Raw genomic sequence first — 22,961 nt, 5'->3', positions numbered from 1 at the left:
CTAGCTGTAAGAATGGGCAGTTGAGGGGGCTGGAGGGATGGCTCAGTGGTTAAGAGCACTGGCTGCTCTTCTGAAGGACCCAGGTTCAATTCCCAGCATCCACATGGCCGCTCACGACTGTCTGTAACTCCAATTCCAGAGGATCTAGCATTCTCATGCAGGCAAAACCACAGTGTACATTAAAAATAATAAATCATGAAGGAAGGAAGGAAGGAAGGAGGGAAGGAAGGGGCAAAGAGACACGGTCTTGTGCCAGGGTGTAGGGTGTGAGGACACATTAGCCTAGGTTTGCACACTGGCTCTGCCACCACGCACAAGGGTCTTCACTGCCTTGTTTTTGACACGGTGGCAGGACCACACTAGGCAGCGGGCTTTCCAGAGAGCACAGATCTTCTAGAGAAGAGCGGGTGATGTAAAGCCCCATCCATCCAGTTAAGAGGACCTGGTCACGGGGTAGAGGAGGGTTTACTACAGCTGTGTCTCACGTTCACACTCACACATGAGCTGGGTGACCACAGGCTGAAGGGCACAGCCCATCCCACTCCACCCCAGTCTCAGCAACGAGCCACAAATAGACCATACACAGAACACAGCTTTTTTTTTTTCTTCAATTTAATTGAAGTTACTTAGAAAAATAATCAGGCTTGAATGGCTTTTCCTGGAGGAAGGTTCGGGAACACTTCACGTGTCTGTTGGCAACATGGAATTCAGCTTCTTTAACAGTATAGTAAGATACAGGGAGAGAATTCTACAACAGGCCCTCAACTGCATACAAATATGTAAAAAAAAAACCACGCTCCACAAAGATGTTAAATTCTACATCCATATGCCTTACTGAGAATGCTCAGAAGAGAATACGGATACCGCCTTTTGTACCTGATGAGAGCAGACCAAAATTTGCCTGCTGCTGGCCAAGGGTCCAGCTGGTTCTAGAAGGTCCTGTTGCCTATTCAGAGGGTCTGTTTGGCTGTGGTAGGGAAAAGCGGGGGGATTCTGGTGGGCAGAACCTGGGGGAGTGATGGGGTCAGTCCTGCTGACGAAGAGGTGGGCCACAATGGGAGTGGGGTGCCAGGAGCACACAGGCTGGGGCTATGTGTGTGTGTGTGTGTGTGTGTGTGTGTGTGTGCATAGACTGTGCGTGTGTGTGTATGTGTGTATGTGTATGTGTGTGTGTGCAGAGGAGATCTCGGCAGAGGAAAGCAAGCACAGTCCCTGTGGCTTTGTCAGTTGAAGCAGAATAGTAACACAGCTGTTATCTGAGCTAAGTGTCTTCAGGCCTTGCACAGTGTCCCTGAGCTCTCTTGGAGCCTGGGCTAGTCTTGTGTGCTCGGGAGGGCCGGCCAAAGTGAAGCTGCTGGTTCCCACAGTTCTCCTTCAGGCTGAACAAGCAGGAGAGAAAGGCTTGCCCTCAGGACCAGGCAGTCTGTCCTGAGACCCGGACAACAGGCTGTCCTGCTTCCCAGACCAGCTGAGAAGGGCAACGGAGGGGGGGGGGGGGCTGGAAAGGCTGCAGGCAGGGACCCCTGTGGCTGATATTCTAGACATTTCCAATAAAGGGGTAGGCTAAGCAGGAATATCTTTGTCATTCTACTCAAATGTACCTGGTCCTAAAAACACAGCTGTGCCTTTGAACAGGACCCCGGCCCAGAGCCGGGACGCCAGCAGCTCCTTTTCCTAGCTAAGCACGAGAGCAAGAGAAAGTCTTTGCAACGTTTTCCTGTAGAAAACACTTGGGTTTCCAAGCACACTTCACCAATGGATATCTTCAGCTAGGGACACAGAATGCTTCCTACCTTCTACAAAACAGTTGAACCAATACATGTTTTTAAAAATGTCATTAGAAAATAAAACGTGAACACAAAACAGGAGAGGCCTTCATCCCAGAAGCAGACACATGGTCCCCCTGAAGGACGATCTTTCTCACTTCAGAGAGAAAGACGGAGTAACAGCCATCTGCACACAGCACTGTACCACAGATGAAAGACAAACAGACATGCAAAACACGAAAACCAACACGAATTTCCATTTAAAACCCCCGGAGCACACAGTTCCAAACTGTGGGTGGAAGTGAGAAGTGTTTGTCACGAGGCCATCGTCCCCACTGAGTGGCCTTTAAGGCCAGGAATCAGGGGCTGTTTCTGTGTCCTTATGCCAGCTTCCCCCTCCATGACAGCCAAGACTTCCCTCCCCTGTGTTTGGAGGGGCAGGCTAACTGTCTGGGGGCAGCATCCAGATGGAGCCATCCCACTTGGGTAGAGACTAATTCACTTCATCCTCTTCCCAGACAGAGGCTGTGCGGCTGTTTCTGCTTGTTTGTCTGCGGAGGGACCTAGGAGGCGGTTGTCAATCCTTGCAGACCTCAGACAGGCTAGACCACCCTCACCAAAGGCTACTGTGAGAAATGCCAGCTAAGACACACCTGCCGTAAGGGACACCGGGTCCTGCAGCTCAGAAATGCTGCATTCTCCCAGATTTGCGAGGCAGAGCACGTATGTATGAAAGGCCCTGAAAAGTCCTGCAGAGAAGAACCTGACTTAATTTTGTTTCCTAAGGATACGTGACCACAAACCCCTCCAAACTGACACCCTACAGAGCCCGGGCTCTGTGGAGCGCCCCTTAGTGACATCACACAGAGCGCCCTATCAGCAGAAGGTCAGTTCTGGAGGACAGGGACGGCCAAAGTCTGTCACCGCTCTTGGTCAAAGGCATGACATAAATCTATCTATCAAAGGCGAGGGGAGAGAGACTGGGGAAGGTACCTGCGTTTTATAAATAGCCGCCGTCAGCTGCTCTGGCTCGTATTCCCCTCACATTAAATAATTTCCTCCGTGAGATGGAGCCGCAGCTACAGCTGATCCCAGGCTCGCTGTGAGCCTAACAATACCATCTTAATAGTTTCTGTGAATAAATTATTCATTATTTTGTTTTTCAGAATATTCTCACCCCTTCACGCTAGACTGCATCAAAAACAAAAGCAAACAAACAAAGGAAACCAACTAAAACACAAAAAGCAAAATTTATACCCCACTCCCTCCCCAATCGTGAGAAATATTATATACAGCATCTGCTACCCACCCGGACACTGGCTGTAACGGGAGCGTGGCTCAAATGTCAACTGAGCAGCCTCAGAAATGACTAGAAATGAGGACTAGGTCTGGGTGTTGATCAGCAAGGAATAGAAAGCACTGGTTTCCAGCGTTCTGGAGGAGAGGGAGCATAGGTTAAGATCCCGGGCAGCTGTCCTGGATGCTCTGTCAAGGCAGAGACATGGGAGGGTGGGCATGTGCCCGTGGGTGCCACCTTACCCGAGACAGACATCACTAATCGATCTCAACACACCTCCATTCATGTCTGGAGAAGACCGAGGCTTCTGCTACCCAGAAACTGCAGCTAGACATACATGATCAAATGTTTCTGCCATTTCTTGTGTTGGGCGATGAACTTAGGTCACTCAGCTAGTGAAGTGGACCGACTCAAACGTGTGGTTTTCAAATTTGTGAGCTGTAGAAAAATGCAAATTTGTTGGAGTCATGGACTCTCTGAGCCATTTGAGAATAATCCAAACCCCATGTGAAGACCGCAAGGGTAGGGGCTGGTTCACTGTTGAGCAGTTTGCCCTGTATTCACACAAAGTTTGCTGAGAGCCAAGGCTACTGGGTTCATTCAATGCTCGGCCTGCAGGCAAGCCTGGAAAACAGTAGATGCTCAATAAATATTTATCAAATATAAAATAACAGCTACTCTTCACCAGAACTGGAAAGTGCCAGTTGAAAATTTCCACAAGAAGCCTATTCTTACAGATTGGTAATTTTGGTGAACAGAAACTGCCACCATCCACTCTCTCCTTGGGTTAAAAACTTTCCATTTCTTTACTGCCGGGGACTCTGGGGTTCCCGCAATCCGTGTGAACCGCCCCCGCCCCACTTCTTAGTGCAAGGACAATTTACTTATTTCCAGCAGGGTTTCTTGAACGGTGGCATCCACGCATCCCAGCTGATGTCACCACGGGATTCCAGGAGAGGGTAGCGGGGAGACAATCACACCCCCTAAACAAGCCATAGCCAGCAAAGCACAGACCATATTCTCCTCTAGAAAGACACGAGCAGTCTGCTGCCACAGAAAGAAACCTATACAGAGATCACGTTTAAATTACTATAAATAAGAACCATTAGACTTCACGGAACACACAGTTTGTGGAATTCACCAGAACACAAGGACACCTTGGAGATGGTGTTGCGGTTTCCACTTCTAAAGAACAGGGACGCTCCACCCCGCTTCCCTGCACAGACAGCTGTCCTTTCCCGTGGAGGATTTAAATAATTCTTGCCATGCCGCTCGCAGCATTTCCCCCGAGACATATTAACTTACAAAATAACCCAGTATCCATAGAATTCTTTTGACAAATAAAAAATCTTAAATTAAAAAGCAGGATTCTCTCCCTCTCTCCCCCAACCACCCCCCCCACGCCCCTTTATTCCAATTTCAGGTAGTTTGGCACTGAGTAATTGAACATTAAAAAGTCCAGTTTGTAGACTTCGTAGAGCTGCGTCTGGTGCTCGGCGCTGATGTTCTGGAAGAACTCCGTGGTCATCTCGTCGGTAGTTCTGGTGGACTTTGCATAGGTGGGGAACTTCAGGTAGCCGCTCACTCCGGCCAGCTGCAGCACGTAGTTGGAGTCCTCCTCCAGCGTCTCGTACTTGCCCACGAGGTCGTAGTGGATGTGGCAAGGGTGGCAGAGGGAGTAGACCGTTTGCCAGTGTTCGTTGAAGGGCTCCTCCCGCTGTGTGTGGGGGTCGATGAGGTAGGCCACGAACTCCTCAAACTTGACGTCGTCCCCCTTGCGCAGGGCCTCCTGCGTGGCGTTCTTCCGCTGGCGGCGGATGATCTTGGTGCCGTAGCGCTTGTGGAAGGAGGTGTTGTACTTCTGGGTGAACTTGTTGCGGTAGGCAGACACGAGCCTCTCGAAGGGCTCCCGCACGAACAGGAACTTCATGTAGCTTTTCAAGCGGTGGTTGATCTCTGGGATGCTGTACTGGTTGAGGGTCTTCAGGTTGGCCGAGACGTGGGCCTCATTGGCGGGGATCTCCATGGGATCGCTGTACTTGCCCCGGCCGCTCAGAACCATCATGAGTCTCTTCCAGTTGGTGCATGCCACCTTGGGCACGTAGCAATAGATGAGCTCGTGGTCCTCATCCACCACCAGGTGCTTCAGGTCGTTGGGGGTCAGCACCCGACGCTTTCGGCTCATGGCGCTGTTGGCCCGGCAGGTGTCTGTCACTTGGTCCCGTCTCATCTGGTGCAGGATGGCAGTATTGGACAGCTCCAGCTGCAGAGGGGATAGAAGAGGGCGGAGAAATGAGTGCTTATCTAGAACATTCCTACGTGGTTGCAACGGAGGCTGATCCATTTATTCAAACAGTTATCTACACCATGTGATGTGCACAGCTTTTGGAGGCAGGGTGAGGTGAGGCTCAGCCTAACTGCTTAGCGTGGGAGGCTCCACAGAGGTCAGAGGGGAAGGCCTGGTAAGATGTCTGTGTTCTCTAAGAGCAAAAGGCCCTCCCCAGAGTAGATGTGTTGGTTAGTTTTAACTGTCAACTTGATACAACCTAGGATCATCTGGTAAGAGAGTATAAATGAGAAATTATCTAGACTAGAATGGCCTGGGGTCACGACTGTGGGGGATTGTCTCCATTGTTAACTGATGTAGGAAAACCCTGCCCACTGTGGGCGTCACTGTTCCCTAGGCTGGGCTCTGTTCTATAGAGGAGTGAAAAACACTAGCAAGCGTGCAAGGAAGGATGTATTTATTTCTCTCTGCTCTTGACTGTGTTTTTATTCCCCCCCAGTGGCAGGCGATAGTCTAGAATTGTAAGCCAAATAAATCCCCTTCTCCCCACTAAGTTGCTCTTGGTCAGAGTATTTTATCACAGCAATGGAAATGGAGTGAGAATGGTCAGCCATTCCCAGTCAGAACCTAATCCTATTATCCCTGAGGCTGTCATTGAGTACCAGGACCCTGATGTCACATGGTAGGACCTAGGATATCTAGGGTGGGACTTGTTATCCAGAAATACTTAATGGTTTCAGAAGATACCACCACTACGGCTGGAGAGGTGGTTCCGCGGTTATGAGCACCATCTGCTCACCTGAGTTCAATTCTCAAGGCCTGCACGGGGGACTAAGAACTCCTTGTACCTCCAGTTCTAGGGCATCCAACAGCTTTTGTGGGCACCGTGCATACACACAGTACACAGACATACTCTGCAGATAAGACACCCACACACATGGAATAAATCAAATCACCACGACAAAAAACACAAAAGTGACGAAATTCTTACACAAAACTCTAGGCTCCAGGAATCCTGCCTGGCCTCTCTGAAGCCTGCCTTATGAGACCTGGGTTTAGGGGAGCCCTGAACAGGCTGGAGGAGAAGGATGAGTTCTTGGCTTGAATGCCAAGGCGGAAATGGACAGACCTCAGAGAGCAGCCCGAATGTCCACTCAGAGGACAACGAAGAGTTATGACTTTAACTTAAAAACCCATTAATGTCACTTCCACCCCCTCTTCCCCGGATGGCATTCTTGTCTCCAACCAGGGCTCAAAGAAACTGCCATAACAGTCATGATCTGTCTGAGGGGCTTAGATATCTGAGGGACAGCTCTTTGGGGACAGCAGAAGACACGGACGGCAGTTTGTTCCTTATCACTGGAAGAGAACACTGTTGCTCACCAGCCCAGTCCCGACAGTTCTACAAAGCAGGGGTTTGCAGGTGGCTCTGTCGGGGAGCGGCGCTGGAGGAGGAATCTCTTCCGCATTCCCACCTTTCCCTTCTTCCTCTTTTTCCCCCTTTAAAGAGGCTTGAGGAGATCATAGCAGAGGATTTGTGTGCAATTTTGAGGATCTTATTTGGTTGTGAGCTTCTGAACAACAGGAACACGGGGGAAACGAGACAGAATTTCCTTGCTCTTGTTATCAAAGAGAAACACATTTCAATTGTTTGGGGGCAAAGGATGTACCAGATCTAAGGGATTCAGAAAATTTAGTCAGGGAGGGAGGTTCTTGGATCCAGTATGCTCAGGACGGAGCCTTCAAAGGGCTCAGTCTTTGGCTGAGTGAATGCCAACACTGGATTGCCTAAGGAACGCGGTGATGTGTATGGTCCCCTCTTCCTCTCAAGGAAGGAGGCCCCTGAGATTCTTACAGAGGCTGCAGAATCCATGAAAAGAACATCTGCCCTGCGGAGCAGCCCTCACCCCAGCACCGTCACTCTTTCTGGGCGGGCTCTCCTCAGCATCAGTGATAGTTTATGCTAGGGCTTCTCAAATGTGGGCACGTGTGGAGGTCACAGCATCCCGGCTACTCCCTGGCTTCCAGCCAGAGCTGGAGATGCGGCGGGGTGGAGAGCCTGCCAGTGTTCCTCTGCTAAGACGGAGCAAGATGCCACAGAGTGAGGTTTAACCCACAGCCGTGTATCTCCTGACAGTAACGGAGACTGAATTCTTAGATCAAGTCCCCCAGGGTGGTGTCCCCTCGAGGCCTCATTCCTTGGCCCATGACGGCCTCTCCTTCTGGCTCTTTGCACTGTCCTTTCCCTTGGCAGGCACCCCCGAACCAGCATACACCACCCTCCCTCGGCAGCCTCCCCCGAACCAGCATACACCATCCTCCCTCGGCAGGCACCCCCGAACCAGCATACCACCCTCCCTCGGCAGCCTCCCCCGAACCAGCATACACCATCCTCCCTCGGCAGCCTCCCCCGAACCAGCATACACCGTTCTCCCTCGGCAGGCAACCCCGAACCAGCATACCATCCAGGCAGCTCTAGTTTTCCTTAATGGTATCTTTAAAGCCCCGCCTCCAGTTCCAGTCCTATCCTAGGGTCCTCCAGGCTGGAGCAGTTAATACGGATTCAGTGGGAGAGAGAACCCCACCAAATGCCAAGCATGGCTGCTGTGGGGGACCACGCTTTGAGGGCTGCAGATCCATGCTATGTCCCGGTGGGGCTCTAACATCTTGGACCAATTCACAGTGGTCCTTAATGACAGAACACAGAACCCAGTTTACTGTCAGACGCCGAGAGGCTCTACCCTCGCCCTGCCACCAACTCCTTTCATCTCCCTGTGATGTCCTCAAAGTATAGGCCAGGGGAGGGGCGGGGCCTAGGATGTCCTGAACACAGCTCCTGGCTCTGGGCTGCATCCGGCATGCTTGATTTGATGTCTATTTTTAATCTGGACGTTTTGAAAGCCAACTGTAATTACCGTGAGGACCGAGCTTAGGGGGTGTTTTAAGACGTCTTTAAAGTTTTACAGTGTTTTATCTTAAAAGGAAGAGTCAGCCTGCCCTGTGAGGTCTGCAGTCTCCTGGGATGCAAGACCCACACTGAAGCAAGCAGCACCCCCTCACTGCCTGTGGTTGGAGAGACCCAGGGAAACGGAAAGCCAGATAAAGAGGTAAATCTGGAAGCTTCCAATGACTCCCCACCTGTTACAACAGTTGGCTTGGGGCCAGGCTGGGTTTCCCAATTAAAAAATCTGGATGCAAGGCTGCAGGGACAGCTCAGTTGGTGACTTGCTTGCCTGCGGGAATGAGGACCTGAGTTCATCCCCTGACACCTGCTTTAAAGGAGCTGGTTATGGTGGCACACACTTGTAACCCCAGGGCCGTGGGGCTGAGATAGTCCTGCCCTGCGTTTCTGTGGTACCGCGGACACCTGTCGTCCTGAGTTACAGGGATGGTGAGAGCGCCCGATGGATGGATTTGCTGACAAAACCACAGCCCCAGCAAACACAAGCACCATGTCTACAGCTGTGTTTACTACCTGCGAGTCACCACTGGCCCACACTCTCTGATGTAGGCACCGTCGTTAATCCTGACTTACGGATAATGAAACTGAGTGACTAGGAGAACTAGCTTGCTCAAGGTCACACACCTGGAATTGGGGCTGGAGTTCAAGAGCTGGAGACAGTGCTGAGACCCTAACTCACGTGGCTCCTGAGGTCTGAAGACACACCTGGGAGTTACCGTAGGGGTAGCCACTTTGGAGACTCAACCCTGGCACTTCATAGGTGCCTGTTAGGCTGGGTTCTACTCCTATCCCAGAGGTCTGTTACCAGGGACTTCAGGGCCCTGGTGCTGCCAGGGTCGAAACCTCGGCTTCATAGGGTCCAGGGTCAGCAGGACTAACCTGGGATCTGGGTGTGAGCCTTGTCAAGTTTTACTGGATCTACTGTGCTGGGGTTGCCTGTGAGTAACCAGCTGGTGTCCTCCCTGGCCTCTGACAGGAAGGCTTGCAAGACGGTGGCTCTCTTGGAGCCCCTGTTGTACCCAAGCTAGCTGCTTAGTTTTGGGAGCCCGGGACAAAGAAAAGCCAGGTGGGCTTCCTGAGGAAAGCAATCAATCTGTGTATTAAGAGAAAGTTCTGAGGCTCAGCCCTTGCCTGGCTTGCATGTGTGTTGTATACCTCCTTGCACGTCACAATTCACTCGCTCTGTCCTCAACCCCCCTAGAATGCTAACTCCCGGGGTGCAGGTGTCTCCCACTGTTGTTGGTTCTCTGTTGTACTACAAATCCCCGATATATATATATATATATATCTATATATATTCGAATGTTTGTTGAATGAATGTGTGAATGCATGTATGCACGAGTCACTGCACACATGCACGAGTAACTAAGTACATATACTCACACGCACGTAATGCACGCACGAAAGAATGAATGAATGATGCCGGTATGAATGAATGAATGAAATGGGAGCCGGAGACTGTATAGGTTCTTGGTGACGGCAGAGGCTGCACGCCCCCTTGGTGTCTACATCTGCTGCCCTGGTTCATCTTCCCACGGAGGCTGTGGGCCAGACCCAGAAGCACAAACGCATTAGCAGACGGGCTCTGGGTCTTAGGAGGAATGAGAGCCCTGGTGCTGTCTACCTGCCGAGTGAGGTCAGGAAACGGGAGCCGTCACACCAGGCTGGAGGATGGAGGAGATGCAGAGGGCTTTGCACAGGGCGCGTGCGTGCGCGTTGGGGTTTCTTTCCAGGAAGCAGCTGCAGCTGAAGGGGCCTCATTTACATCTTCAGACCCGCTGTGGGGGCTTCCGGGGAGGCCTGGGCCTTGTGAAGAGTGGCTGGTGGCACAGGAATGGGGCCACTGCCAACGGGACTGGCTTCCCATGAATGGTGGCCCAGAAAAAGGGACAATGGCAAGGAAGGGACACAGAGTAGGAGGCTGGACCCTGAGACGGGCTCTGCACCTGCTGCTGACACACTCTGGGGACCTCGGAAGTCACTGGTGGCGGGAGGACGGATGCAGGCTGGAGGCTGCCAGCTCCCCCAAAGGGCTGGGCTGCCTGAGATATTTGAGGGAGGCAGGAATGGTGGTGGTAGGTGTGGCCCTGCAGGTTCTCCTGGCCTCTGACTGGACCCTTGACTGTGTGAAGTCGTTCCTGCCTCTCTCCAGAGACACAGCAGCACATTCTGCTGAACACGCCACCTGAGCATCTTGGCCCCCCAGGTCGTGGTTACCCACCCTGTAGCATGGGGACAATAACTGTGCAGTTCTCGGGACTGTTTTGAGGACCGAGGTCTCAGAGAAAAGCACACGGCACCATGCCTGAGTCTCAGGGAACACCACAGAAGTAGAAATTCTCTTTCTGTTAAAAGCATTATGGAGGACTGTCTGGAAAGGGTCTGGCGGCAGAGCCGGACACCTGCAAACCCATTACTGACCCTTGAACATTCAGCATAGGCGAGAATCCACCCTAGGAACCTGACTGTATGGTCGGGGTGGGTGGCCCAGACACCTGCTCCTGACCACGGCCCTGGAGTCTTCCCATCACACCAGCTGTGGTGGCTTTGGTTCACCTGGAGAACCGCTCGCTGACTGAGCGTCTTTCTCCGGGCGTGCGCTCTGCAGTGAGCGTCCAACGCACATCTGCCATCTGCACACAGTGCCTGTCTCCTGGCGATCTGGTATCTCACTGACGGAGAAGATGGACGGATGTCACTGGCAGCTGCGCATTAGAAGAGCAACTGTCCAGCTCTGCGGAGAATAGCTATCAGCATGGACTAGCGCTCTGTAAAGCCGACGCGGACGTCAAGGCGCCAGGATCGTGCGTGAGTGCGTGCATGCCTGTGCACTTGCTGAGGTCAACCTTGGGTATCATTCCTTAGATGCTGTCCACCTCCCCTTTGAAGACAGAGTTTCTTGTTGGCCTGAACCCACTAAACTTGCTGGGCAGTGAGCCCGGCCACCCACCAGTCTCTGCCTCCCCAGTGCTGGGATTACAAGCACATGCCACCATGCCGAGTGGGTCTAGGAATTGAGGCCAGGTTCTCACGCTTGTGCAGCAAGCACTTTACTGGCTGACCTATCTCTGAAGCCCCGCAACCTTGCTCTTAATAGACGAGTAGGTTTCCATAACACCCCATCTCGCATTTCTGAAAGTTTGCACGCACTATCCCTGGTGAGGAGGAGGCTGGGATCGGACCAACCCGGCAGATAGAGCCCCAAAGTATTCCTCCCTCTCCCACAAACCTGGGCGGGCCCTGAGGAGCCACGCCCAGCAGCAGGCCCCTGTCTTTAAAGATTACATCACCGTGAAGGAACACAGTCAGTACCTTTCCTGTCTCCAGGGCTGCAGGGGCTGGGCTGGTCCACGCAGCCTTGTGCTCCAAGCACTGGTGCCGGATACTTGGAGGATTCATAAGGAGGATTTGCTTTGTGCCAACACAGTAGCATCTCTCTAGTGCCAACTCCTGTCTCATCTCAGAGAAGATGGCCTGTGGTCCTCATGGCAGTGTACCAGGAAGGCCACAGGGTGGCGCTACTGGGACCAGCATCTCTGAATTCACTAGCTGAGGAATGTCAGCACCTGAGACTTTTAGGTTACAACCGAGGACACGCAGCTGTGCACAAGAGCCACACAGACGACCTGGAGCCCAGGGATGAGCAAGACACCGAGCTGGGGACATCAGAGGTGTAAATACCATGTAGTTTGTAGATTTTTGAACTATTGCACACGTGGGGGTCGGGTGGGGGGGTTCATAACCCAGGGCTGGAACATTCCTTTGTGACCATCTATTCCCAACCGCAGGTTTTATTCAGACTCTGGTGGATGCTTAGCTACCCATTCCTAGGATGCAGCAGGTGGAAGAATCTTCTCATTCTGTCCAACCGGCAGCTGCCTGGGTGTACAGGGTCCCAAGCCTGAGCATGGGATGAACCAGCCGGGGCTCGCTGCCGTGAGTGTGATTCCAGCCCACCTCTGTGCATGGTGGAAAAGCACCCTCTACTTCCTCTTCCTAAGTGGAAGCCCCTCCCTTGCTTGAGTTCATTTGTGTGCAGGTGCACACCTGTGGAAAACAGAGGTCAATTTCTGGTCATTCTCTGGCGCCATTTTCTCCCCCTTTTTTGAGGCAGGGTCCCTCATTGGTTGGAGCTCTACTGGCTGGCTAATAGGCTCCAGGGAGCTGCCTGCCTGCCTCCCCAAGGCTGAAGTTACAAGCGAGCACTGTCACGCTTGACCGCCATGCCCAGCCTTTTTAATGTGGGTCCTAGGGGCTGATCTCAGGTCCTCAGGCACCTCGCTGACCGAGCCATCTCTCAGGATGCAGGAGGCATTTCTGAGAAACCTGTGGGGTCGGGATGGCTGCAGATACCGAGCAGGTGGCCTACTTTCTTAACCGTAACAGGGAACGTGGGCTGCGTACTCCTGGGCTGGCCTGATTTGGGAACTCATTAACATGAGCAAAGAATGGGGAACTGGCAGGTTTTCTTTTAAAGGACAGCGAGTTCCTCTTCTTGGGCTAAGAGGAAAGACTAAATGAATCCATTTCTGGATATAATATTTAATGGGAAATGGATGCCTCCCACGGAAAACACTGAACACACCCTGAGGGAATTTGCTTTGCCCGGCAATGGCTGCCTAGGGGGGTGGCTTTGGGTTTGCAAGTCAAGGTCAGAGGTCAGATTCTAGAGTCAGGATGTGAGCCCTGACAGCAGCTATGTAACTGGGTCAGTCATTCCCACCTTCCCAGACTCAGTTTCCTCGCCAACAAAGTAGGTGTCAATAGCGTTAGACACCCACAAGCTCTGGTGGGTGCTTATAAGGTTTTATAAATTTATCAGGTTGCACACCATATGGGAGGCAGAGGCAAGTGGATCTCTGTGAATCCAAGGCCAGCCTGGGCTACACAGTAAAACTCTGTGAACCAAGGCTAGCCTGGGCTACAGAATTAAACTCTTATCTCTAAAGAAGAAAAAAACCACCTTATTTATATATTGTTGGGTTTTGGTATGTTGTGTGTGTGTGTGTGTACGCGCACGCGTGAGAGAGAGAGAGAGAGAGAGAGAGAGAGAGAGAGAGAGAGAGAATGTGTGCTGTGGTGTGTGTGTGGAGGTCAGAGGGTCAGAGGACATCATCATTTGGGAGTTGGTTCTCCTTTTCTTCCATGTGATTTAGGGATCAAACAGTCCCTCTGGTAGCCAGAAGAAAGAGAGAGACTGCTGGATACTGTGCAGGGATGAGGCGAGGAGGAAGGCTGGGTCAGACCTAAGACCAGACCAGATTCCCTCGTAGGGTCTCTGTGTGCTCATCTGTAAAATGGGCCAAAAGGACCACGGCTGAACGATGGCTGTTGAATCAGACACCAGCAGCAAGTTCCTCACCAAGTGCTGGCGCCACATGGCAGGGAAGATGTGAAGGGGGAGAGAGGTAGCTTCTGTGTTTGGGTGACAGTACTGGTTCAGCTTAGGAAGAAACTCATTGATTCTCCCCAAACTGGGGTGGTGTTCAATAAAGCCCTGGAAAGATTAGAAATAGGCTGGACAAAGGAGAGGCCAATCGAGGGAGGTTGTGGGACAGAGGGCAGACTTGAGCCAAGATCCTGGCTCACTCAATCTGTGGTATACCTACAGCTGTGTGTGTGTGTGGGGGGGGGGGGGGGTTCCAGGGCCTTGGAAGTAGATTGACCTGTCTATGCTGGACCAGCTCAGGGGTGGGTGGGGAGGATCCGTGGAGAGAGAGGAAGCTTCTCAGACATAATTACATGGGCCACAGAGGAGGGACTCTGGGAACCTTTTTTTGCACGCTAAGTGGTATTCTCCGTGTCAAAGCAGCGAACAGAGAGAGGCTCAGAAAAGCAAATGGGTCCGGGGCCTGGGGATGGGTCCTGTGGGGACGGCTGACTGTCACAAATGAAAGGACCTGCTCTTGATCTAACAGATGCCCCCAGCTCGGAGGAACAAGGGCACCTGGTGAGAGCAGGGACAGCCCTGCAGCCTCCCCGGGGAGAAGCCAGTGTCCCTCTGCTCCCTGCGAAGCTCAGTTTCTACTTCCCCTGCCTGGTAGGCATTTTAGACCAGGCTTCTGTGCAGACTCACCTGGTAGGGATTCTCTCTCTCTCTCTCTCTCTCTCTCTCTCTCTCTCTCTCTGTATGTGTGTGTGCGTGCGCGTGCAACCCCAGGTTTTTATGTTTTGAGACAGGCTTGCTCTTGCTGACAGGGAATGTGAGCGGAAGCAAGGGTGGACCCCCCTCCCCCCTCTCCTATCCGCTCTTCTGGAGGTGAGTCTGCCTCGGCAAAATTCAGCTCTTTCTTTACCTTCTATTTCTTCTTTTTCTTGCCTACTGTAACTATAAAAACGAGTCTGGAAACTAAAGATCACTGGAGGCCAACTGTGAGAATAATAAAAGTTCCCAGTGTCTCATTACCCAGGACCACCGCGCATGCCCTGCTGAGGCCGCCCCGCTTCTTTCTTACGCTTCTGTTGGCGTCAGACTGATCTGTGTGCATGTGTGTAGTAAGCGCATGTCTACATGTTTGTGTGTGCGCATGCATGGTGCAGACGCGCAGGTGAGAGGCTGGAGGTTGACCTTAGTGTCTTCCTTAATTGTTCTTCACCTTAGTTTTCAAGACAAAGAAGTCTCCCTGATTCTGCAGGACTGTCAGCAAGTGAACTGCAGGGTCCTCCTGTCTCTACTTCCCCAGCAAAGGGAGCACAGACAGGTACTACCACCCCTGGCTTTTTATATAGACGCAGGGTATCCAAACTCAAGTCTTCAAGCTTACATGCCAGTCACTTTACCAACTGAGCCAGCCTTTCCCAGCCTCTCAGGCCACCCCTCCCCATCCAAGAGCCAAGCAGGGACAGAAAGGAAGGAGATTACATCTGGAGCTGATCCCTGAGGCTGAAGGAAGGTGTTGGTGGCTGCTCATCCCCCACCCCCACCCCCCTTACCTCCCACTCCCACCCCTCTGTCCCTTCAGCCTCTGAGTTGGTGGAGTCTGGGAAGGCGGGTAGGACAAGCCTTTGCAGGCAAGATGGGACAATCAAGATACTGAGCTCAGGACTTCAAGGTCCTTGCTAACTCTTAAGTTGAAACTCGGCCAAGATCACTCGAGCTATGAAAAGCAGAAGGCACACTTCATGCAGGGCTCCACAGGGCACAAAGCAACGTGGGGCACTGGCTTTAAATCAAAGCTCAGGTGGGCTCAGGTGGTGTGAGGCTGTGCCCCTAGCCCTCTCGAGCCCTGTGCTTCAGAGATAGCACAGACAGCGGGTACAGAATGGTCTTGGTGCCGAAGGGGGGCTGACCACTCTAGAAGCCTTTCAACTGAGGTCAAGGAGGCAGAGCTGACATGCTTCTTCCTGTTTGTCTAAAACCTACTGCGGAAGCCAGAGTAGGGGTTCGCTTCACCAGAGCACACAGCTTTGGGGAAGTTTTCAGGCCAGCCTGGAGAGACTTGCAAATCAGTTTCTGTGGAAGCACCTGAATACACACTGATTGCAGCCTAATTACTGCTTCAGGAGCCACTTACTCAATTAGGGCTGCAGTCAGAGAGGGGAAGATCTTGATGTACAGTGAGGATGTAGTAATCATCACCATCATCATCATCACCATCATCATCATCATCATCACCATCATCACCATCATCATCATCATCATCATCATCACCATCATCACCACCACCATCATCACCATCATCACCACCATCATCATCATCATCATCACCACCATCATCACCACCACCATCATCATCATCATCATCATCACCATCATCACCACCACCACCACCATCATCATCATCATCATCATCATCATCATCACCATCACCATCATCATCACCACCACCACCATCATTATCATCATCGTCATCATCATCATCATCATCACCATCATCATCACCACCATCACCATCACTACCACATCATCACCATCATCATCATCATCACCATCATCATCATCATCACCATCATCATCATCATCACCATCACTACCACCATCATCATCACCACCATCATCATCATCATCACCATCATCATCATCACCACCACCATCATCATCACCATCATCATTACCATCATCATCACCACCATCATTACCATCATCATCATCACCACCATCATTACCATCATCATCATCACCACCATCATTACCATCATCATCATCACCACCATCACCATCATCACCACCATCATCATCACCACCACCACCATCATCATCATCATCATTACCATCATCATCATCACCACCATCACCATCATCACCGTCATCATCACCACCACCACCATCTTATTCTTATTATATTTAGGGTTTTTTTGTATGTGTGTGTGGTGGGAATACTCATCTATGTGGACACACATGGAGGTCACGGGTTGACATTGGGAGCCCTCCTCTGCCACTCACCACCTAAATTTCTTTTGAAGCAGGGTTTCTCAGTGAACCAGGATCTTACCGACTCGGCAAGTGTGGCTGGCCAAGGGACCCCAACGATCCTCCTGTCTCTGTCTCCCGGAGCTGGTGTTACCGGCGGCATACACAACCATGAATGAAGTCTTCGTTCTTTACCCACAGAGGTACAGCCCCAGCCCCTATCATCATCATCATTATCATCATCATCATTATTGTTTAGCTTTGAAAACTCAAGCCATCTTCTCTTCCCGTCCTCCCTCCAGCCCAAGATCTCTGTAAGTTCTTGCCTGGAGCTCCCTGGACTAGGGGTATAGTAGATGCTGTTGAACAGCTAGGGAATGGCTGTCTGTAACAGTAGATTTCGGTTTAAACGCAACAATAAAGACTCATTTGCTCATTCGACAAACACCGAGGGACATCTGGTATGAAAGGCGGTGGGTGTGTTGTCCCTTGCTCTCTGGGTATGGCTCCCCTGGGGCCCTCATCATCACTCCCTATGGCCTGCTCCCTGGCAGAGCTCTGAGAGGAGATTTCTGCTTGGATTTGTAGAACTCCAGCCACCTGAACATACAGACAGCTTCTACAGCTTGCCTGTCTACTCTCGACTAGGACATGTATCTGATGTTCCCTCAAGGGGTAACTGGGGTGACCGAAAAGCCTTGAAGGGCTTGCAGGGTCTCGAATGCATGACCTCAAGGTGTACTATACAAATGTGAGCAATGCAGAGCTTTCTCAGACCCAGGGATTGGCAAAGGATAGGCATAATTAATTCTAGCAGGTTCTGAGAATGTTACTTGTTATTGCTATGACTGTACTGTCAAGGGGGTAGCCAAATGGAAGCCTATTTCCTTCCAGATCCTAGAGACTATCTGCTCACTGTCACACTGGGGACCTCAGGCAGCGAGGAGCACCAGACAAACCATCAAGAGAGCAGAGCTACCCTTCCCAACGACAGCCATGTGACTTACTGGTATTGTCCCTGGACACCTACCCAATCCCAGCTGCTAAAACATACCTGTCTCATACCCTGATCTTCCACGGGCCTTAATTCTGCCCAGCGGTTCAAACATACCAAACCCTTGCCAATGGGTTCAGCGGGGGATACATCTGAATCACATGCACCACATCCGTGTCCAGGTATGACATCCTGGAGGACTAAACCTCCCAGACTAAGTCCAGATCACTCAGCCACTGATGTCCCTCATGCCTATGCCACCAGCATGCCAGGTCGGTCCCTTACAGAAAACCTTGTCCTGGAGCAGGCTCAACGCAGTCCATTCTCCCAGCGGAATGGAGAACAAGAAGGCACACATCTCTTGATGTCTTCCAACGACACCGGCCACCCCCACAGGATTCTCCTGCTTGGATTGTGGAAAGGGTCTATTTTTAGTCTGAGTACCAGGTACCAATTCCAGGCAGCTGCTCTACACCACAGCCTTTAAATTACAAGCCCCTTGGTTTTCTGTTTTCACTCAGCTGCCTTGGTTTGCTCAGAACATGCTGAGGGGGCTGCGTGTGGGGGGCGGGGTGTTTGATCTGGTCTCACCCTAACCCAACTCCTAAGCAAAATGTCAGCAAATGAAAAAGACAAAAATTCCCTTTGAACTCTGAAGCCAGCCCCAGAGACAAGGGTGGAGGAGCCTTTGATGGTGGCTTTTGTGCTACTTAGTCGCCCTGAGAAGGAAGCAGCTGCCCTCTGATGCCCAGGAAGCCATCGGATGATGCGTCTGCTGCTGGGCCCACCTTCTGCTGACAGGGGTCCGGCTCTCTATGTCATTCATCACCACAGCCACCGTATCTGCCAATCCAATGTCACTGCCTTTGGGGTTGGACAGAGAAGGACAAAGCCAAAAGATGCAAAAGCTCACACATTGTCCGGTCACACGTGATCGTTCAGGTGACGGCTGTCAAGATGGCGGATATCAAGACGTTGAATGGAGGTCAAGGAGGAGGGAGATAATCTGTACGTCATTCCTGGTGTATTTAGCAACTTACTCTTTGTCTTTTGGACACGGGGTCTCATGTAGCCCAGGCTGCCCTGAACTTGCTATATAGTGAGGGTAACTCCTGCTCCATGCCTCACGTATGTGGTGCGGAGGGTTGAATTCAGGGCTCTGTGAAAGCCAGGCAGGCACCGACTGAACCACTTAAACAACTTTGAAGTACACAGATCAGTGGCCTTAAGCTGTTATGCAGCCCCAGCAACTCCAGAGACCCCTCGTTTTCCCATCTGGAACTCTATCCAATAAAGAATCCCCTAACCCTGAGACCCTCACCTACCATGCAGCTCCCAGGTCTGCTCCTCAGGCCTGTAACCCCATGGGAAAACACTGTCCTGAAGGCAGAGTGGAAGCGGACAGGGCTTGCCCTGTGGTGGCTGGCACACCTGAGCCTATGTCCTCAAGGTTTAACCACATGGCTTGGGTCATAATTTCAATCTCTATCTAAGGCCTTAAGCTCACACTACGTTTTCCTCTGAGGATAGACACTCCGTTTTCTGGGCTCTCCTGGGAAATCAGGATGAGCCCATTTCCAGGGAGGGTTCTCTTGAGTCACCGTAACAAGGGCCCTCTTGATGGGACAGCCCTTCATACCAGAGTCTAATTTAGGCACCACAGCCTCCTGGAGGCCTGTCTCTAAGACAGAGGCATTATGAACAGGCAGAGTAGATATGGGGCACCCCATGGAGGCTTTCTTATTGCTCTAAGAACAGCGCTAACCAGGGAGTGATTTGTCGGGGTGGGTACCAGGGAAGAGAAGACTGAATTCCTAACCTGCCGTAGGTCACAGGTGAATAAGCATTAGTGGGTGACAAGCACAGACTCTGTGGGCAGATCCAGGGGGTCCCACGATGCAGGGGAGGACCTTGTCACAGGTGTACCCCAGGCCTAAGCTCACATTAGGTGCTCACAGGGAACAGTCGTTATAGGAAGGGGTGGATGGGCAGGAAGGTGCTCAGAAGACAAAAGTCCTGACGGAGTGTGTGTGGATGTCTGTGACTGGGACTTGGGAGGGCAGGATTCATCTAGTTCAAAATAAAAACAGGACTTGGGGACACAGAGTACTTGCTTAGCAAGTGTGAGGCCCTGGCTTCAATCCCTGGCATCGAAAAAAAGACAAAAAAAGAAAAGGTGTGGTTTTGCAGAAAGCTCAATGCTTAGCTGTAGATAGCATTTCTTTGGATTTTAAGAGTAAAGCATGCTCTAACGCGGCTGTGGACTAGCTCTCTTGGGAGGCAAGGGAGGCTGCAGGTGAAAGAGCCAGGTGCGAATTCTGGGACTTCATTAAGGAAATCATTAAGGCTAGAAGGGATGAAGGGGGCAAGGGAGAGGGAATCAGGGAGGTGCTGACACTTGCTTGTGAGCCTTAGGTGTGAGGCAGGCTGTGGTCCCCAAGGTCACGCTGAAGGTCAATGACACAGGAAAGCTAAAGGAACCATTTTGAGGTAGGTGTGTGTGTGTGTGTGTGTGCATGCGTGTGTGTGTGTGCATGCGTGCGTGTGTGCGTGCATGTGTGTGTGTGTCCATGTGTGAAGAGGGCAAGGTTCATGGACAAAGACAAGAGACAGCCTGGCTCCACCTTCCAAGCTGGATGTCTGATGGGATCGGGACAAGGAGGAACTGGGTTCCACCCTAGCCCTATGTGCCCTAGATTGGCCCTCACACTCTATGTTTGAGCAGGACAGGATGGGTGGCTGGCCTTTGCAGACAAGCCCTGGGAAAGAAGACACTCAGGTGTGTGCGGAATCAAGCAGCAGAGAGGCCAAGGACAGAAACACCAGGCAAAGTTGTGCCGGGTGACCTGGGCTCCCCGCCTAGTCTGGCCCACTCCCCTAGCAGTGTGGACCCCTAGTACTCTAAACCTGTAAAGGGGCAGCAGGAGTCAGCACCCCATAAGTGTCATTTCAAAACGCGCTCATAGTACTCAACCCTACACCCTTGCATGTGTGAACTTGAGTTTTTTCCTTTTAAAAAACATTTTAATTACTCTGTGTGTGTATGCATGTGTGTATATGTATGTATGTGTGTGTGTACACAAACGTGTAGTCAAAGGCCAACTCTCGGGAACCTGCTCTTGCTTCCACTGTGTGGATCCTGGGGATCAAACTCAGATTGTTAGGCTTGGCAGCAAGCACCTTAGCAGCCCAGTGTGTGAGTGTGTGTGTGTGTGTGTGTGTGTGTGTGTGTACGTGCACGCGTGCATGTAATCTCATCTCATGGATCCTCTCTGATATTTTCTTTGTTCTGTTGAACAGCAAACCGGGAGGGAGGAGTGGGAGAGCTGGTGGCTCTTCTCCCACAGAGAGCAGCCAGGCACTCACCGGTGCTAGGACTTGGCTGACCTTCCTTCTGCTCCCCTGGAGACTGGCGACAGCTTAGTGGGTATAGTTGGCTAGGGCACGCATGGGCCTGCGGAAGGGCCTACAGCCGGGTTTAGTCAAGGCTATTGCCCTACATCAGGAAACATTTACTTTTGGTGCCGTGCCCTGTGCTCTGTGCCCTCAGAGCCACACCGTGCTCAGGAGAAAAGTGTTGCCTGACCATCTCCAGATGCTCTGGCAGGGTTTTTGTGGCATAGGAAGTCCACTTGGAGACAGAAGTCAGGAAAAGCCTGCTGGGAAGGACTTCCAGGTCACGGGTGTGACACGTTTTCCCCAGCAGGGGACACAAGCAGAGAGCTGTCTGTGCCCTAGGCTGTCCTGAGCTGCAGGGTAGGAAGATGGTTGGTCCCCGAAAGCTTCTGGTACAGGCCTGTCATCTCCCCACTGGCGGGGTGTGTGTTGGGGGGACAGTCCCTCAGGGCAGCCAGTCCTCTGCTCCCCTGTGAATGTGCCTCTTTTGTTTGTATTTTCGAGACAGGGTTTCTCTATGTAGTCCTGGCTGTCCTGGAATTCACTCTGCAGACCAGGCTGTCCTGGAATTCAAACTCACAGATCTGCCTGCCTCTGCCTCCTGAGTGCTGGGATGAAAGGCGTGCACCACCACTGCCAGGCTCGTGAATGTGCCTTCTTAAAGAACATACGCAGTAATGAGCTATCCCAGCTAGGAAGGCACAAAAATCAGTCTATAAAGCCCAGAAAATGCTGCTGGGTAACCAATAATTTCACCTGAACTGGCTACCAGTCAGAGCAACACTTAATGAACAAGCATTTGGGCAGAGTCTGTAGGCTGGCCCCATGACAGTCTCGCAAGCATCGAGTGATGATGTCCCTTCTCAGCACTAAAACAGCTGTGACGACTTGCCTGCATGGGGGTGGGGGAGACAGACCAGCCAACCTCCATCAACTCCCCAACAATAACGGACAGCGTGGCTGTGAGGTGCAGACACGGAGCCTGGGGGTCTCTGGGAGGCCGGCTACACTACTATCCCTGGTTTCACGGTTCTGATCTCAGCCGCAGGGAGTAATAAGGAGCTCTCGGGATGTGCTACTGAATCAGAACAGGCAGCTTGAAGCCGCATTAGCAGAGGCCCAGGGAGAACAGGGAGGACAGAGTTCAGTCGCTGGGCCCAAGTCCTCACTCTGTCACTGATGGGCTCTGTGAGCTCAAGTCACCAACACTCTCTCTGCCACCAACTTCTCATCGGTTAGGTGGGAGCGGCAACAGAATACGCCACGAAGCCATCATGGGAAGGAGCAGGCGACTGCTTTATGAGGACAAGTCGGGCCCTGCGTGTTAGCAGGCGGCCCAGGGTGATGCTGGGTTAGGGACATGTGTGTGACGATCAAGTCTCGGCTGAGTCTGAGCTGTCATTCCTCCCCTGAGGTCTCATTTCCCTGCCCCATCAGAGAAGGTTCCCCGAGAACAGACGGGAACAACCCCAGGCAAAGGAGCCACGTCACTCCCCCGAAAACCATTTGTGGCCATGAGCTAGGCAAACACCCCAGCCCCAGACGGTGGGTACGTAGTGTTCTTTGGCTAGTGGCGAGAAAGGGAGCAGGTGGAAGACTTGTTGCTAACCACACGAACCTAAAGTACAGGATGGTTCTGGATTAGTGGGTGATGTCACTCATCACAGAAGCTTTCCTGCAGAAGGGGAGTCAGGGGACACGGAGGTGAGTAGGGGAAAGGCTCCAGCTGGCCGCCATCACCTCTGAGGAGAAGAGAACTGTAAGCCAAGGAACAGAGGTGGATGCTACAGGCCTGTGGATTGCAGCCATGTGGGACCTATGCTGACAGACTCGTGGCTTCCAGAGCCACAGGACACATCTGTGCTGCGACACACCAAGATGCAACGTCAGAAAATGAGAGCGCCCACGA

General features: G+C 51.9%; 1 protein-coding gene across 2 annotated transcripts in view; it reads right to left on the bottom strand.

The window, feature by feature from the left end:
* Positions 1-604: 604 nt before the first annotated feature.
* Chst11 (carbohydrate sulfotransferase 11) overlaps positions 605-22,961 on the bottom strand; it is a 183,897-nt gene continuing 161,540 nt past the window's right edge. For both annotated transcript variants that reach the window (XM_041672834.1, XM_041672842.1), the window contains exon 3: positions 605-5,326. In XM_041672834.1, the coding sequence (XP_041528768.1) occupies positions 4,472-5,326 (855 nt within the window). In that variant the 3' untranslated portion in view covers positions 605-4,471. The remainder of the gene's footprint in view (positions 5,327-22,961) is intronic.

The sequence above is a fragment of the Microtus oregoni genome, unplaced genomic scaffold, assembly GCF_018167655.1.
Source record: "Microtus oregoni isolate MIOR12 unplaced genomic scaffold, Mior012 000001F_ref0000356, whole genome shotgun sequence".
In the NCBI taxonomy this organism is placed as follows: domain Eukaryota; kingdom Metazoa; phylum Chordata; class Mammalia; order Rodentia; family Cricetidae; genus Microtus; species Microtus oregoni.
Note: the sequence above shows the minus strand (reverse complement) of the source record. Positions and strands in the feature narration are given on the sequence as shown.